Source organism: Branchiostoma lanceolatum, chromosome 6 (assembly GCF_035083965.1).
Source record: "Branchiostoma lanceolatum isolate klBraLanc5 chromosome 6, klBraLanc5.hap2, whole genome shotgun sequence".
NCBI classification, from domain to species: domain Eukaryota; kingdom Metazoa; phylum Chordata; class Leptocardii; order Amphioxiformes; family Branchiostomatidae; genus Branchiostoma; species Branchiostoma lanceolatum.
Window position 1 is genome coordinate 662424 of NC_089727.1, and position 17577 is coordinate 680000.

Genomic DNA, 17577 nt, shown 5'->3' on the forward strand with positions numbered 1-17577 from the left:
AGAACGTTTGAAGGATACGTTTCTCTCTGGTTAATTGGCGACAAGAAATAAGGAGCTGCAATAAACTAAAAACGTATTCTCAAGTTAAGACTGACTTTACATTGGAAAAATACCTTTCATCAATTCATAATAAATCCTTTATAGTTAACATAACTAAATTAAGAATCAGTTCTCACTGCTTGGAAATAGAAAAAGGCCGATATCGTAATATACCAGCCAACCAGAGACGATGCCCTTCATGTCAAGACAGTGTTGAAGACGAGTATCATTTCCTAATGACATGCCCCGCATATACTGTAGATAGACGAAAGTTAATGGAAATGATCTCATGTAACGTTGGGTAACATAAATTCGGGATTTTTCCGATAATGGTTGACTGAAATCAATCTAGCAGAACAATAAACCATCCTTTTTTTCTATAATTCTGTCAGTATCATGTACTATCTTTGCACTAATCATATATATGGTAGATTTTGTCTCTAGTCGTGCTGACACCATAATATTTCAACTTGAAACTACCGTCCGCCGCACGCACAATTACAGTGCTGTCGGACAGAGCCGGGGGGCACATTAATTCGGGAGAGAAGATTCGTCTTGAATATCTTACCGCTAATTACATTTTATACAGCAGCTATTCGTTCCATCCTTGGCTTGAGGAGAGTGCTATGGATATAGACGTGTCCAAGTAAAAGAAATACACGAAAAAACGGCCGTACCGCACACATCAGGCCAGTTCGGGTACAACCCGTGTGTTGAGTCGGTAGAACGTCACTCAAAGTCGGCCCATCGTCATCATCGGGCAACGTGTAACGTTACATTATGCATGGGAAGTTAGCTGGATGCCGTAGCAATGGTAATACTACTATGTCCATGTGTTCCTTGTTGTGTTAGGAGCAAACTTTGAGGAAAATATCTTCCTCAGTCCACTATCACACGCAGCATTTAGACAAAAAAGTGTTCCTCACAAACCTTTGTCGTCTGCTTGACAACAGGATTCTGGTTAACAATATGGCGGCGGGAAAATACACGTGCCGTAGGTTGTAGCAACAGAGAGGAGTTTTGATAATTGATCACACTTAGAATCCAGTTTCAGGTTAGCAAAAGAGATTGTAATAAGTTGTCTTGTAAATAATTGTGTTGAGCAGGAATCGGATGTGACATTTTTCTTATAAACCAGCCGACAACCATGCTGTTTAAGTCTCCCACGAAGTCCTCAGACTGTTCCAATAAGGGACGGAGAGTTTTTGACCTCGTCGCCTTATAATCCATGCTTATCGAAGCTTTTCAGACAGTGTTCTGAATACGTAAGTCTGGCAGGTTTGCATTTCTAGCGGTATTGCTTATGTTGCATCTAGCACATATCCCTAAATACCCCGTTTTCGAAAAATCCCGAATTTTAGTACCCCGCGAATTTAGGTTACCCAACGTTACAACCAGCAAGCCCTTACCAAAGGCAAACACAGAAATTTTTAATCTACTTATGTCATGCCCGATACCATATCTAAGCACTTAGGTCAATACATATGTAGCGCTCTACAAAAGAGAGAATATATTGTAACAAACAGAAACGTTTAACATATCAGTGCGCCATTTATGTACATAGCCTTGTAGTAATAGTTCTCAAAATAGAATAGAATAGACTAGTTTAGTATCCATTGTATTGTTTTTCCTGTTATCGTTGCCATACATTGTGCCATGTACAATTGTCGAGCAATAAAGTTCATTCATTCATTCTTATCTTCAAGTTTTGGATGGACAATGTAAGAGATGTTAGCTTGCAATAGTCATATATTTCAGTCAAAAGTGAAAGTGAAAGTGAAAGACGTCGAGTTCACTTGACTACGTCATATTTCACAAACACATTTCAGCGACGTAATTGGATGAATCACGGTCTTGAATTACAAAACTACGCCGTAGCTCTCTCTAACGACACTGGCATGATAGCTTGAGGTAACGTTACGCTCCTTTGTTAAGACACCATTTTTGTGTGACCTTTCTTTCTTGCATGCCTTCATGGTGCCAAGAAAAGTCAAGGTTAGGTCACGGTGACTACAGATACATATATGTGCAGCCTAGAACCGCATCTTACGATGGTCCCTCTATAATGCATGTACTTCTAGTATTTTTTACCCAATGCACAAAAATAACAATCAGTTGCACCATTGAAAATCACATTACACTGCCTACTTCACTCAAGAGCGAGCTGTGATGTTGATTTATCGCCCCCCCCCCCATGTCAGAGGTGAAACTTCGAAATTCCAATAGTTTGACTCACAAGCCCCAGAGCGACCAGACAAGTTCGACTTCATTTCATGCAGAAGTAATACTGTTGTGGATCAGCACTTTGATATCTCTAACATTGTCGTCCGATTTGTGCCTCACAGGTAGGGATATATTCACTGTACCAATTCTAGATCTCGGATGAATGTTTGCCACGCTACAGTTATATATAACTATGTATTTAGTACACAGTTTGCTTGTTTTTCTTATTAGAATGCATGTGCTGCCCTGGCTGCTATCTCTGTTTGAAAAGACCAGAACAGTTTGCTACGCTTCCTGACAGAGGCTTTCTCGCACTGAATGCTTCTTCGGGTTTTAGTTGCAACACGTTATCTAAATGTTACGAAAAAGACGTTCAGAAAGTAGCTTATTCAGGTGGAAAAATACATATACGCGTCAAGGTGGGGCAATTGGTTTGGTAGGTAATGGACGTGACCAGATTATCAATTACAGAATTTACAGTCAATGCATTTGTTATATCAATTCGGATGGACGTCGCCGTGGAGGCACAAAATTATTTATTTATTTATTTGTTCAGCTGCGTACTTATGATGTACAGCAGCCAAGGCTGCCCGACTACTGCTATTACAAAATTAAAAGAAAGGCCTTTAACGGAAATAGTGTCTTTTAAAAGAAGGTACGTCAAGTTACTATGTTGTCATTGGTTGAGCTTTGTACAATGAGACCGCACTTCCTTCATATACGTTGGAGTGGAGTTGGGAGAACGGTATTTGATAGTACGGGTCGCTCTATAACGTTACATTATCATTTCGAAATACACAAAAATAGAAATTTTCACCATCAAATACCTTCATTCCAAGGCAAACTGTTGTGTTTATCGGACTCAAATGTGGCCACCCATGTCAGATGTGGAAGTTCGTAGGCAAAAGTGCCTCTTCATTAAAAGTACGATGTAAACAATCAGGTAAGACTCCATTTGATACAGAAGTCATTGCGTGTGACCTCACGTTAGTCTAGACTTGGTCTTTATCACTCGTACGTGTATTGCAAGGAGGTGCCCGCAAACGTCGGTATTCAACATAAAATCGATAGTTTTGTCGCAGAATTAGATAGTTGAATCTTGCGTTAAGTGTTCAGGTCGGTTCGGAAGTCTCATGATTTAACGTAATTCGTAATCAGCTCTGAGAATTTAACGCAATTCGTAATCAGCTCTGAGAATTTAACGTAATTCGTAATCGGCGGCGAAAATTTTGCATAATTCGTAATCGCTACCCCCTATGCAGGTCCTCCTGAATTTCCCGCCCAGCATCTGCTTTGAGATTACCCTTTAGCTGACCCCAAACAAACTGGCTGGCAACAACACGTGGCGGAGTTCCAGTAAGTAAGAATGTATTGCCTTGTATTGTATGGTGTAACCTCATCCCGGATGTATTGTGTAAGCGCCCCTTTTCCCAGATGTCGCAGTACGCATTAATACAGTGTGTTTGGTTCCGTGAAGAACTTTATCATCTTCAGTACTCTGAAAAATAACGACCGTGGTACATTCACCAATGCGCAAATAAGCACACATTTCCTCCTGAAGGCCCGTTTCTGACCGGCATGATGTCTGTGAACACGGGCCAATCGCCAGATGGCTGTATGAGCAAACATCGCGGTAAACACCCCGGACCAGACAACATGGCGTACCGAGTGGATCCGGGGGTTCTGCGGGAGTATAGGGAGAACGGAGCCGTGTGTCTCCGAGGCGTCTTCTCCCCCGACTGGGTGGACAAGGTCAGCAAGGGTAAGACGTTAGGCTACTGCTGTGTCTTACAGGGAGTCCCTGAGAAGTACAGAATCTTAGAAGTACAGACATCTGTAGGTAGAACTAGTATAGAGTGTCTTGAATGTATGCCAGCAAATACATCACGCACTACCTGATTTATGGTGAACGGTTACGATTATCAACGATAATCAAGCAAGGGTGTTATATCAATGACGTTATTTAGTATACAGTCTTACTGCGTCTTATTACGGGGTTCTTTAGAAGTAGCGAATCTTATTAAGACAGCTGTAGGTTCAGTACTAGTAGCGTTGGTTGATTTGCGTTCACGCCAGCAAATATCACGTAACTTTTATCACTGTGCATAGTTTATAATAACATTATATCAAGGACGTCATTCAATATAACGTCAAGAGCCAAGATGTTTAAGCAACAGCACCCCTCCCAATTCTTTTTGCCCCTAGCGTCGTGACCCCATAGTGTCATCAGGGTTTACTAGACTCAGGGGTCACCTGGGGTCAGTAGGTTAGCGCCTGACGTCATATTTGTTCCAACCCGGGATCGCCTCGAGCGAAAATAGAATCGAGTATTACAAAAAAAACTCAAATATAGAAAACACAACAATTTTGCATGATGACCTGTTTGTATCAGATGGAGTTCCACGATCGCATGCCTGCGTCAAAGGATGTTAACCTTAACCACTGACGTATCATATATTTCTCATTGATTATGAAGATATGGTCCCCGTGCGATTAATTATATCAGTTGATCACGCTCTCCACCCGAATAACATAAACTGTTCAAAGTATAAAAGTCTAATCTGAGCAATGAAGTATATTGAAGCATTTCCTCATTGATTATGCAAATGAGGCCCCTATTTACATAATGTATGTGTGATGATGGTCACGTTTGTTCAACCTCCAAATGCTGTACGTATGAAATATCCGCCATTTACGGAATTGTACTATTTTCTCATTGATAATGTCCTCATTTGCATAATATATTTGCCGGAATTCAATCCTTGGGTCGGCCCCAGCCAGTGGGATTGCGTTCCCGAGGCATACTTTAACTACTGCAGCTGAACAGGGCTTAACCAGGTGTCTTACTGAATATAACCAGGTGTCTTACTGAATATAACCAGGTATAGAGAAGAACAAGACCCGCCCCAGCCGCTACAGTAAGAGCCTGGTGGGGGAGGGGGGCGGACCCGGGGCCTACTTTAACTACTGCAGCTGAACAGGGCTTAACCTGGTGTCTTACTGAATATAACCAGGTGTCTTACTGAATATAACCAGGGATAGAGGAGAACAAGGCCCGCCCCAGTCGCTACAGTGAGAGGCTGGTGGGGGAGGGCGGACCCGGGGCCTACTTTAACTACTGCAGCTGGACAGGGCTTAACCAGGTGTCTTACTGAATATAACCAGGTATAGAGAAGAACAAGACCCGCCCCAGCCGCTACAGTAAGAGCCTGGTAGGGGAGGGCGGACCCGGAGCCTACTTTAACTACTGCAGCTGAACAGGGCTTAACCTGGTGTCTTACTGAATATAACCAGGTGTCTTACTGAATATAACCAGGGATAGAGGAGAACAAGGCCCGCCCCAGTCGCTACAGTGAGAGGCTGGTGGGGGAGGGCGGACCCGGGGCCTACTTTAACTACTGCAGCTGGACAGGGCTTAACCAGGTGTCTTACTGAATATAACCAGGGGTCTTACTGAACATAACCAGGTGTCTTACTGAATATAACCAGGTATAGAGAAGAACAAGGCCCGTCCCAGCCGCTACAGTGAGAGGCTGGTGGGGGAGGGCGGACCCGGGGCCTACTTTAACTACTGCAGCTGAACAGGGCTTAACCAGGTGTCTTACTGAATATAACCAGGGGTCTTACTGAACATAACCAGGTGTCTTACTGAATATAACCAGGTATAGAGAAGAACAAGGCCCGTCCCAGCCGCTACAGTGAGAGCCTGGTGGGGGAGGGCGGACCCGGGGCCTACTTTAACTACTGCAGCTGGACAGGGCTTAACCAGGTGTCTTACTGAATATAACCAGGGGTCTTACTGAACATAACCAGGTGTCTTACTGAATATAACCAGGTATAGAGAAGAACAAGGCCCGTCCCAGCCGCTACAGTGAGAGCCTGGTGGGGGAGGGGGGCGGACCCGGGGCCTACTTTAACTACTGCAGCTGAACAGGGCTTAACCAGGTGTCTTACTGAATATAACCAGGGGTCTTACTGAACATAACCAGGTGTCTTACTGAATATAACCAGGTATAGAGAAGAACAAGGCCCGTCCCAGCCGCTACAGTGAGAGCCTGGTGGGGGAGGGGGGCGGACCCGGGGCCTACTTTAACTACTGCAGCTGAACAGGGCTTAACCAGGTGTCTTACTGAATATAACCAGGGGTCTTACTGAACATAACCAGGTGTCTTACTGAATATAACCAGGTATAGAGAAGAACAAGGCCCGTCCCAGCCGCTACAGTGAGAGCCTGGTGGGGGAGGGGGGCGGACCCGGGGCCTACTTTAACTACTGCAGCTGGACAGGGCTTAACCAGGTGTCTTACTGAATATAATCAGGTGTCTTACTGAATATAACCAGGTATAGAGAAGAACAAGGCCCGTCCCAGCCGCTACAGTGAGAGCCTGGTGGGAGAGGGCGGACCCGGGGCCTACTTTAACGACTACTGCAACTGGCGGAGCATCCCGGAGTTCCAGGACTTGGTGTTCCACAGCCCCGCCGCGCAGATAGCCGCGCAGCTCATGGACTCAAAGGTACTTTTCTCTCAACCTGGACGGGGGCGATATTGTCTTCCAACAACATTTGGCCCATTTCTGACGTCACACGTGGATAATATACTGTATCAGCTGACAAACAGCCTGAAATGTCCAACTATTTTTCCCTATATTTATTGTTTGTTTCATTGTATATTTACTGAGGAGCCGGCCTTGTGGAGAAACCAGGTTTCTACTCCGGCTTATCACAGATTTTCTGTTTTTAAATCAGTGAAGTTGAATAGATAAATAAAAGATAGTCAGTGGCTGCTCCATTGTAAGACCATTTTATAGTCTGGTGTGATTTTCAGACGGCAGTGTTCTACCACGAGCACGTGCTGACGAAAGACCCGGGCACCTACAAGACCACGCCCTGGCACCACGACCAGGCCTACTACCCTGTGGACGGGGACAAGGTAAGGTTGGACTGGACAGGTGTGTGTGTGTGTGTGTTAGCAAGCTACGTACATAATGCTTGGGTCACATTTCCAAGCCGGGGCCCGACCGGGCTGTTTGAGAAAACAAAGAATAAAAGATGCGTATCAAGAATATACATAAAGTATGGTAAGGAATAATTCTTAAAAAGCTTTGTGTGTTTTGTTGTCTTTGATATCATAGTTTTCATTCCTACAAGCTGCCCTGTCGGAACCCGGGTTGGAAATGTGACCCTAGCTTAAGAGAGATTACATTGGTCTGAAAATCCGTTATCGGAGTTTTTCTTATTTTCATTTTTCAACATCTATTGACAATAAATTGTGGTGACACACTCAAGTCGTTGACTTATATAAATGCCGCCACCAGAACAAAAGACAATGCTAAATACAAAACAAGTAAAACAAATGATACAAATATAAATCAAGAGCTATTTAGTGAACAAAGCTTGTGATTGAATGTTACGTTATGGAATGTTGCAATTGGCCAGGTGCAACGCATAATGAGAAATAAACTATTCTCCGACTCCAAGATTTTACTCACCGGAATTCTCGACAAAGAACACGAATACTGTGCTTTGAGAGAAGAGTAAAGGAGGCCATCTACATCCGGGCACACCAGCCTTAAGCTTCTCTCAACCGGGACGGGGGACGGTACCAACTTCCGACAAACTTTGACCCAGTGCTGACGTCACACCTGCGTAAAAAGCGCGTTTACACAGCGCCTGGATCAGATCATTGATACCTGAAGAAGATCGAGCGATTCGGTTGAAAATTCTCGTGAGTCAATTCTTTGAGTTGGAGAACAGTTCATTTCTCATTGTGTGATTCACCAACTCAGATTAACTTTCATGTTAGGCGCGCAGCACGTCTTTGTGGCGTCATCTGGTCAAACCTCTGGAACAGTTCGTCAGCAGTCGGCCGTTTGGACGGGTCGACTATCCAGCATGACCGTATGATTTTGTACACCGACATGGGACAGTTCTCCGGCTGCTGCAGACGGACCCCCTTCCTCAGCAGCTCCAACATTGTGCACACGTCGGGGTGCATTGGACCGCCAGCATAGCGCGGCTCCTCCCCAAAGCTGGCGATCTCCCACAGCAGCACGCCGTACGACCACACGTCACTCTCACACGTGTACACCCCGTCCCGTAACGACTCCACGGCCATCCACTTCAGCGGCAACAGTTCCTCCTCCCCGCCCTGGTTGGTGCGTGCGTACGCCGATGACACGTAAACGTCACGCGACAGCCCGAAATCCGCGATCTTGGCCACCATCCTGTCGCTGATGACGACGTTACGAGCTGCGATGTCCCGGTGCACGATCTTCAGACGTGCCAGCTCCAATAACCCACTAGCCACGTCAGCAGAAAACCCGAGCCGATCTAACAGTTTGCTATTACCCGTGATCTTGTACTGTTCACGCAGACTCCACAGGTACCGCCGCATGTCCTCATTGCTCGCGTACTCCACCAGGATGTACTGAGGCTCAGACTTGGTCACAACGCCGAAAAGCTTCACCACGTTAGGGTGTCCCTCCTTGTCCTCGTGGATCCTGACGAGGATGGTCATCTCGCGGCGAAAGTCGCGGACAGCCGATGCCGTCATGCGGTCCGACCGGACACTCTTAGCGGCCACCAGAACCTCGTAGCCCGCGGGCACGCGCAGTCTTCCCCGCACGACATGGCCGAACTCTCCCTCGCCGATCATGTGCTCGAAACGAATGTCCTCTCTCTCTACTTCCCATGATGAGAGCGTCTCTTTGATGGAGTCTACGGTTGGACGTTCCGGTCTTCTTGGCCTGCCTTCCAGGACGCCACTCACGATACAAGCGATCACAGCAATGGTCGGGATAACGGACGCCAGCACTACAACAACGACGTCATTCTTATCGGGAACGTCCTGACAAAACTCGCCCGACTGTCCTTCAGCACAGATACAGCTGCCATTGACTGGATCGCACGAGGCGTTTTTCTGACAGCTACAGTCCCTGCTGCAGTTCAAACCGAAACTGCCAGGTGCGCAGTCGTGTTCACACTTGTCTCCATGAAAACCGGGAGGGCAAGGGTAAAAGTTCTGGCATGATTTACCCGACAGCTCTTTAGTACACAGACAGCTTCCCTTGACTCGAAGACACATTGCGTCGTTTTCGCAGTTGCACATCTCGCTGCAGTTCCGCCCGAATATGCCAGGTGTAGGGGGACACAGACAACCCTCCCATCTGTCGCACGTCCCTCCGTTCTGACAGTCGCACACTTGGTCGCAAATTTCCCCATGATAGTTGGGTCGGCATTCCATAACGTTAAGAACGAAAGACGCGTTAAAAAGTCGACCATCTTCAGCCTCTACCATACAACTGTATCTGCCGTTATCCGATTCTAGGGTCGGCTGAAAGCTGATGGAACTGTTCTGTACCGCCCCTTCCTCGATGACTTTTGTGTCGACATGTCTTTTCCCTGCTTGATTAGCCCAGGTCATATTTGCTACCCGGATGTGTGGAGCCACGCAGGTCAGAGTCACATCGGTACCGATGTACTTCACAAACGAATCGCCAGGTGTCTCCTCGATGACAACCTCGGGCCAGGGGATGTCGCAGGCCCTTCCTCTCCAGCCTGGACGGCATTCACAGGCACCGTTGAATCCATGGCAACGGGCCCCGTTCTTGCAAACACAGGCCTTGTCACAGTTCAGTCCGTACCTGCCCTCAGGACATCCTGTCACGGTGTATTGCAGTGTGTGCTCGAATGGCTGCGTAAACAGAGTTAACCCCCCAACGTCTATCGTAACGTTGCCGCTGCACCGCATCCAGAACGGCGAACTGGACCATATCTCATTAAGCTCCACAGCAATGACATAGCGGTCACTTTCCTTCCTTTGGAATCGACTGTTTCTTACCCACTGAGGCAGGTGGCCATCGAGAGACATGTCCAACAAAGTAACCTTCCCTTTATTCTTCAACTCTTGGTTGTGACATAGAAGTTCAATCCTACCTTGTGGAGGTCCCTGAAGCAGTGCGAAGATGGAAGGGTTGTCTATCACAAATTGTTCGACGACAGTAAAGGCGAATCTTCCAGATCAGTCGCCCCTCAGGACAAAGTTAGCGGTGCTGTTCCTCGTTGTAATGTTCTGAAGAATGTCGACGTCATCACCGCTGAGTAGGGCATACTCCCCGCCCCCCTCTCTGCTCGGGAGGACGGGCGTCTCACACCGCTTGTGATAGAATGGCGGGTATCCCGGCACGGCCAGGACTACGATGACGACGTTCACTTGCAACCCGCTCCTGTTCCCGGCAGTGTTCATCAGCTCCACCGTCAGGTTGTACCGCGGGTGTAACTCATAGTCCAGCGGGGCCGCCACGATCAGCGCCAAGTCCTCGGCACGAACCCCGAACCGTCCCGAACCGTCCCCTGCGGTGATGTTTACCGACCAGAACGCCCGGTTCCCGCCTTCTGCAGAACTGACGCTGGCGTTGGAAAACTCTCTCAGCCGCACCACTGTGCTACCAACGGAGACATCCTCGGGTATCTCGACATTTTCGTCTAAAACAAAAAGGTTCTGATAATCCTGGAATCCAGACATCAGCTCGGCCAACAGAAGTACAGTACATAACGTGGCACGCAGCGCCATCTTATCTTTCGTTCCCTCTGGCTGTCAACTCAACAGTTTCCTTCCTCCTCCTTCTTACTTCCCCTTTTCATGACGTCACTTGTTGCCTCGTCTGGCTGTTCTTATGTCGGGCTGGGGTCACCTCTTCCTCAGGCCTAGACAAAGAGACGTCACGGAGAAAGAAAGAAAGGCTCTCACGGAAATGGAGTCGTGCTTTAGGCCACCATGCTGTCATTGTCAGGCGAACTGTCGGCAGTACAGAGAGATCTTTATTGACACGACAAAAGCACAGCACTTTCGTAAGGTCTACTACATACATACATACATACAAACGAATAGGTGCATGCATATGGCGTACTTGGAGGGGTTCCAACTGTAAGTGATAGTCTAGTTTCGCCCCACCAGTTACCCCCACCTAGCCACGGACAGGCATTTTTCGCCCAATCTAAATAATTCGGGAACAACATTTCAGTGACTTTAGAGCGTGACGCGATGTATTTGAAAACCAGAAGAAGCCTTCAAAGGCTTCATTGAGGGTAAGAATCCGTCACTAACTGTTCCTGGTCTTTCCACACAGAATTCCCGATCAAAACAACACAAGCTAACGAAATGACAACCTTGTGTAATGGCTGTCTTTGCACTCACTTTTTAAACCCTGTTCACGACGACAGAAGACAACCTCCTTCCTTCCTTCATTACTTCTTAGAATCTGTATGGAAAATATACATATATCCCCACCTGTGAGGCAAAATGGACGACAGCGTGAGAGACTTGAGCTTCCAGTGTTGATTTGTCACGGAGCCATCTTCTGTGTGAAATGTTGTCAGACCTGTCTGCTCACCTGAGATAAACTGTACACATGTCATGTCAAAGGTCAACCTCTGACGTGGGAACCATGCTTCTAGAGTAGAGTAGAGTAGAATTTTCGGTCAGGTAGGACTTTCCGGACTGTGCCTGTGATCTTGGATGGTGCAAAGACCTATTTTCGTGGATTTGACAACAGTACTGTACATGTAGTATGCCTCGGTCTTAATTGCGCTGGTGCCCGTCGGGGGTGCAGCACCGGCCGGGACCCGAAGCCACATCTTTGTTACCGGGCTCCACGTTCAGTTTAAGTCTGAATTGATTCGGGATCCCGGCCGAGCCCTAAAACTACCTCGACAGCCGCCGGGTGTCCGACGGGGCCACGTAGGGGTCATGCCCAAAAGGTGCCAAAAATAGCCCGCAAACAACCCGCGGGACCCTTTGACCGAAGAATAATGGATGTCACTCAAAACGAAATGTGCGATTGTTATCGTCCTGCAGGTCTGTTCCATCTGGATGCCTGTCGACCCGGTTCCCATGGAGACGAGCCTGCAGTTCGTGCGCGGGTCGCACGGGTGGGGCTGGTTCTACCCCCGGAAGTTCGCCACCACGCGCAACTACAGTCTGACGGGGGGCGACACAGGCAACAGGACATACCGGGACGTACCCGACATAGACGGGGACAGGGACAAGTACGAGATTCTCACCTGGGACGTCCAGGTATGTTTCACCTGGTCATATTATGATCAATACAATGCATTCATGATACTAAGTCACTCCGTAACGAGTCATTGGTCCGATTTGCACACACGAGTCGACTCGGGGCTGTGTGTGAGGAGCTTTGGGCTGCTCGAGTGGAGTTTTCCCACTAGAAAACGCTACTTTAGTGACCTGGGGTTCTCTTTGCACAGTCCTGAGTCGACTCAAAAACGCCGGTGTAAATCGGGCCATTGTCTTGTCTTTATCTCTTGAAGTGTTTTGATCACGTGCTTGATCATTGAAGCCTTGATGAAGGCCGAAAATTCGCGAGGCTTCTTGGTTGTGCTGGAAGGCAGTTTTGTTGATTACTGTGTAGACTTCTTCGTTTATTTGTTTGTTTATTTGTTTTATGTTAGCCCGGAGACTGTATCGTGTTCCACATGAAGACGCTTCACGGCGCGCCCGCCAACCCGTCCATGGCCCTGCCCAGGCGCGTGGTGTCCACCCGGTGGCTCGGGGATGACGCCGTGCTCGCCGAGAGGCCCTGGGAGGTCTCTCCGCCAATCACAGGTGAGTGATCTCTCCACCAATCACAGATGAGTGGTCTCTCCGCCAATCACAGGTATCGAGTTGCTTGCTGGTCATGTTGGGTTTGTCTCCGGTATGTTTAGCCTGGTCTAAACTGTCTTTCTGTGCAGCAGAATAGTCGCACTGGTCACACTTATTTGGTTTCTCGCCTGTATGGGCTCTTATGTATGGAAAGGTCAGATATAGCTACCGTCTTCAGTGGATAGCGACTTAAGGACCTCTAAATCCAGAGGTTGTGAGTTCGAACCCCGGCTGTGTCGCTCACCCGACATGCACGCTACTGGAAAGGATCGCAGTCATGAATCAGGACTAGACGAAAAAGAGCCAGGGGAATTTGCTTGGTATAGTGAACTTGTTGATACTGTACATAGCATCTGTCATGACCAGTGGAAGATTAGCTCTTCAGTGAGATAAACTGTTTATAGATCACCTTCACTTTAACTTTCCTTTCTTCCACAGGAGGCCTTTCATACGGAGACAGGATGGCGTGTGACACGTTCCCGCTGATCTGGAAGCGAGACAAGACTTGGTCTGGATCCGAGAGAACATTCTAACACTTTGTGATCTCCAAGTAGATGTTAGGGGTGAGATCGTAATGCCTCCTGGTTGGTCATTATTTCCATATTACATCGTATTTTCTTATAAGACAAGCTACAAAGACAACAGCAATCTTATATAACGTTAATTGTTACATCAAATATTTTCAGAGAACAATGTAGCAGACTATATGCCACCGCTATGTACATCTGCCCTAATATGGAATGTTCACTTTAAGGCCAGTGTAGCAGACTATGTGCCAGAGTTATAACTATGTACACCTGCCCTTATATGGAATGTTCACTTTAAGGCCAGTGTAGCAGACTATGTGCAAGAGTTATCGCTATGTATACCTGCCCTTATATGGAATGTGCGCTTTAAAACCGGTGTAGCAGACTATGTGTGACAGTTATCTCTATGTACACCTGCCCTTATACGGAATGTTTGGTGCAAGAACGGTGTAGCGGACTAAATGTAAAAGTTGTCTCTGTATATAGCTATGCACACCTGACCGGTGTTGCAGACTGTGTAAGAGTTACCACTATTCACACCTGCCCTTATGTGCAGTGTTTGCTGTAAGGCCGGTGTGACGGACTAGATGTAAGCGTTATCTCTATGTACACCTGCCCTTATATGGCACGTTTGCTGTAAGGCCGGTGTGACGGACTAGATGTACTACGAGCGTTATCTCTATGTACACCTGCCCTTGTATGGTATGTTTGCTGTAAGGCCGGTGTGGCGGACTAGATGTAAGCGTTATCTCTATCTACACCTGTCCTTATATGGAATATTTGCTGTAAGCCCGGTGTAGCAGTGTGTAAGAGTTATCACTCTTCACACCTGCCCTTATATGGAATGTTTGGTAGACCGGTTTCGCAGACTTAATGTAAGAGTTATTTATAAATATGTATATATATATATATATATATATGTACACCTGATCCAAGACGCCCGCCACCTACAGTGGTAAGTAAGTAAACAAAGTATACTGCGGTCAAACGGGTCATTGACCCTTGACACACATACGGCTGGCACACTAAGCTGTATCTGCGGAACTATATTTTGCATTTGACTTGGTATATTTACTACAAACACAGCATATCTCTCACGTTTATTCTATTTCGGGTCTCTTTTTTTAAAATCTTTAATCCAGAATCGAGGTTCTTTCATTTAAAAAACATAACTCCCCGGTCACAGTAACACAGGTATCCCGTCATCTGACGCTGTTTGTCCCGTACCAAAGTTCACGTGTTGTCCAAACATGTAGCCGGTTTAGTTATTAAAAGCTGCTCGCTCCCAGCCCTACAGGATGACTACAGAAGCAGCAACCGTGAGACAGTTTTCTGTACTTTTATCTTTTCATTCAATATTTCGTGTCCTCTGTATCTCCAGTAGGTCGTTTAGTTATGTTGGCAGATACAGTAATGTTTTGTTGCTGTAACATAACGTTACAGGTATAAATGCCGCCCGTGTAGATAAGGTTTTTGTGTACCGGTTTTTGTATGATCCCTGTCAGGACTGCGTTCTCTGAGCGACCGTACAGCGACCATGATCATTGGATTTGTGTTACCCTTGATTTAATAATGGGAATATGATGCAAGATGTAAACGTATGAAGTAAAACACAGCAAAACACACAAAAGTCTTTCTTCGCTCAGCGGTCCTCTCGTAGAAATAAAGGGGGTGTAAACAGGTGGATGTTTGCAAATCGTGCCTGAATAGTGTTTTACGGGTGAGTTGGGGAAAATTCGTCTGCCCTTTCGGGAAAGCTATCTGGGGAAAGTTTATAAGATGATAAAGTTTACTGCATATTATCAAAGTTGTTCGTTGGCTAATTGCACGTAGGCTAGTAGCGTGAACAGGACGGACAAATAGTATAGAACAGTACAGTATGTGTCTAATCTAAGTAATAGTTAGATCCCGAGATATGGGTTTCTTAGTGGATTTGGTACTGCTCCGCCCACCCGAGGAGTTGTTGGTTCCCCGAGGGCGAAGCCCGAGGGATGCCAACAAACTCCCGAGGGTGGGCGGAGCAGTACCAAATCCACTAAGACACCCAGATCTCGGGATCTAACTATTTTAGAACCCGATTGTCTTTCCGAAGCAAATAATATAAATACATATATTAAAAAGGACATGCATTATTGTTGACCTTAAGGTGTTTGAGGTGAAATACAAGAGGAAGAAATTGAAATGTAGAGCCTTCTTGACCAGACCGTGACAAATTATCTGCCACCTCTGACCCGGTGGGACCCAGTGTTGTGTGTTACTGGTAATTATAAGAAAACAAAAACTGGCACCTTTCTGGGTCAGGCCCCGGTGGTCTCCCAAGGGGTAGGGGTGTACTAAGTAACGAATAAATTGACTAAGTTGGAGACGCCCACAATTTTATCCAATCAGGTTGATGGAACTTCACCTACTGGTGGGCGTCTCCAACTTAGTCAATTTATTCGTTACTTAGTACACCCCTACCCCTTGGGAGGCCACACTATGTGGATTTAGTCACAAGAAATGCACGCTCCTGATTGGCTGAGGAAAGACGGCCGGGTTCTAAGGACTAAGGTCTAAATCCTTAATATAATTTTATCCCATTAGTGGTACTAGACTGAATAAAAGTTCTAAACGGGAACTATGCGGCTTCAGATGTCTTACTGAGGGACGACTGCGGTGTGAAAGATGTCGGTTAACTTGAGGAATGAATCCACTCTACTATATAATTTTATCCCATTGTTCGGGTATTTTGTATGTGGGTAGGTCTTGGGAAGAGGAAGATGAAGGGCCACTATGGTTCTGGTGGATCCTGTCATGAAACACAATCAGCCTCCGTATGTTAGCCATGAGGAATGGTAGCACGTTCTCAACAAAACAACGTCCGCCGAAACAGAACTTGGCGTCGGGGCTAGTCAGCTCTTGTAGCGGACCAGGTGTGCCTCCCAGGAACAATGGGACGGAATTATATTCATGATAACGCTGCATGAATCTGATAGCTTTCCCGGAGAGGGTCAACAAACTTTGTTTACCTCACATAGAGAACACGCCTCAGTGCGGTTCAGGCATGACTGGCAAATACATACCCACACCTGTTGTTTGGTCACCACTTGTTATAAGTAGGTCAGGGAGGTCCTTTATGATTGGCCGGGAGTCACTCTTTGGTCCTTGCTTTGTCTGTAGTTGTGCACCTCCTAGAGGCGACCCTCCGGTGTCCCTGTATCATTGTACAACCTGGTGTTGTTCACAGCCTACAGGCGACACTCGTGTCCCTGCATCATTGTACAGAGTCTAGAGTTTTAACTGAAGGTCGGCACCAGTCGGACCTGTACTTTCGCCACGGCTCTGTCGGGATAGGGCCTCTATAGTTGACTGTGGGACATTCCGGTGTCTGAAGGTGTACACAGCAGCCTACAGGTGACGTACACTCCGGTGTCCCTGTATCGGGTTCAGTCTAGAGTCGGGCACCTCTGAGGTGAAGGCCAGCAGCAGTCGGACCTGTTTCCGCCACAGTGTTAAGGCGGCATTACAGTTTAGCATTTGTCGTCACTAACTCCCAGGGATAGAGAATAGGCACAGGTGAGGTAAGGAGACTCCATGTGAGATACTTTCCCCGCCATGTCGACTACAACCCCGTTTCTCTGCCCCAACCAGAGCATGGAGCTGGAGGAAGCGCCCCGTGGAAGGACTCTGGGTAAATACACCGGCGAAGAAAATGCAGAAGAGCAACAAAAGGAGACTCTGCTGGAGAGTGACCATGCCCTGGTGTACGGCATAGAGGACACCCCGCCGTGGTACCTGTGCGTGGTACTGGGGCTACAGGTAAGGGAACTCGCCGTGGTACCTGTGTGTGGTACTGGGGTTACAGGTAAGGGAACGCCTGGTGGTGTTGTTATGGGGGTTGTGTGTGCTTCGATATAGAACACAGAACGCCGGGTTCTCTAGAAGTGGAGACCACTTCTAGTTTTGCTTGTTTGCTTTTGTTTCATGGTTATACCAGCTTTACCTTCACCCCAGGCTACCCACGTCCGTCCACACAAGAAATAGTCTTGCGTTGCGCTGATCGTAATAACTATTTTGATATTTATAAGATATGGCATATTTGCAGTCAGTACTGACGCTGCCCTCCCCCTAATAATGACTGGTTTA

The 17577-nt window shown here is 47.0% G+C and overlaps 4 protein-coding genes across 5 annotated transcripts in view; 3 read left to right on the forward strand and 1 right to left on the reverse strand.

Moving 5' to 3' along the window:
* Positions 1–2284: 2284 nt before the first annotated feature.
* Positions 2285–6514, forward strand: LOC136436078 (uncharacterized). 2 transcript variants are annotated; one of them, XR_010756000.1, is made up of 3 exons: positions 2285–2384; positions 3525–4024; positions 5752–5859. XR_010756000.1 is itself a non-coding variant. In XM_066429790.1 (3 exons), exons 2-3 carry the CDS (start codon positions 3841–3843, stop codon positions 6041–6043), a joined length of 303 nt encoding a protein of 100 aa, XP_066285887.1. In that variant the 5' UTR covers positions 2285–2384; positions 3525–3840; the 3' UTR covers positions 6044–6514. The 2 variants fall into 2 exon arrangements, 1 of the variants encoding a protein (XP_066285887.1); XM_066429790.1 differs by lacking the exon at positions 5752–5859 and adding an exon at positions 5925–6514.
* Positions 6515–6596: 82 nt separating this feature from the next.
* Positions 6597–14553, forward strand: LOC136436077 (probable phytanoyl-CoA dioxygenase). The gene is made up of 5 exons (XM_066429788.1): positions 6597–6776; positions 7088–7192; positions 12119–12337; positions 12733–12886; positions 13364–14553. The coding sequence occupies exons 1-5, from the start codon at positions 6765–6767 to the stop codon at positions 13456–13458; spliced, it is 585 nt and encodes a 194-aa protein (XP_066285885.1). The 5' UTR covers positions 6597–6764; the 3' UTR covers positions 13459–14553.
* On the reverse strand, positions 8036–10466 carry LOC136436068 (proto-oncogene tyrosine-protein kinase receptor Ret-like). Its single transcript, XM_066429776.1, has one exon. The coding sequence runs from the start codon at positions 10130–10132 to the stop codon at positions 8057–8059; it is 2076 nt and encodes a 691-aa protein (XP_066285873.1). The 5' UTR covers positions 10133–10466; the 3' UTR covers positions 8036–8056.
* A 2445-nt stretch (positions 14554–16998) lies between the features above and the next one.
* LOC136437144 (solute carrier family 23 member 1-like) overlaps positions 16999–17577 on the forward strand; it is an 18691-nt gene continuing 18112 nt past the window's right edge. The window contains exon 1 of the mRNA XM_066431624.1: positions 16999–17250. Coding sequence (XP_066287721.1) covers positions 17047–17250 — 204 coding nt within the window. The 5' untranslated portion in view covers positions 16999–17046. The remainder of the gene's footprint in view (positions 17251–17577) is intronic.

Excerpts from the sequence above, each read along its gene's own strand:
- LOC136436078 (XM_066429790.1), top strand. The coding sequence starts at position 3,841 with ATGATGTCTGTGAACACGGGCCAATCGCCAGATGGCTGTATGAGCAAA. Across the intron at positions 4,025-5,924 it reads GGTGGACAAGGTCAGCAAGG|GTATAGAGAAGAACAAGGCC; the intron begins GTAAGACGTTAG and ends GAATATAACCAG.
- LOC136436077 (XM_066429788.1), top strand. Across the intron at positions 7,193-12,118 it reads ACCCTGTGGACGGGGACAAG|GTCTGTTCCATCTGGATGCC; the intron begins GTAAGGTTGGAC and ends ATCGTCCTGCAG. Across the intron at positions 12,338-12,732 it reads TTCTCACCTGGGACGTCCAG|CCCGGAGACTGTATCGTGTT; the intron begins GTATGTTTCACC and ends GTTTTATGTTAG.
- LOC136436068 (XM_066429776.1), bottom strand. The coding sequence starts at position 10,132 with ATGTCTCTCGATGGCCACCTGCCTCAGTGGGTAAGAAACAGTCGATTC.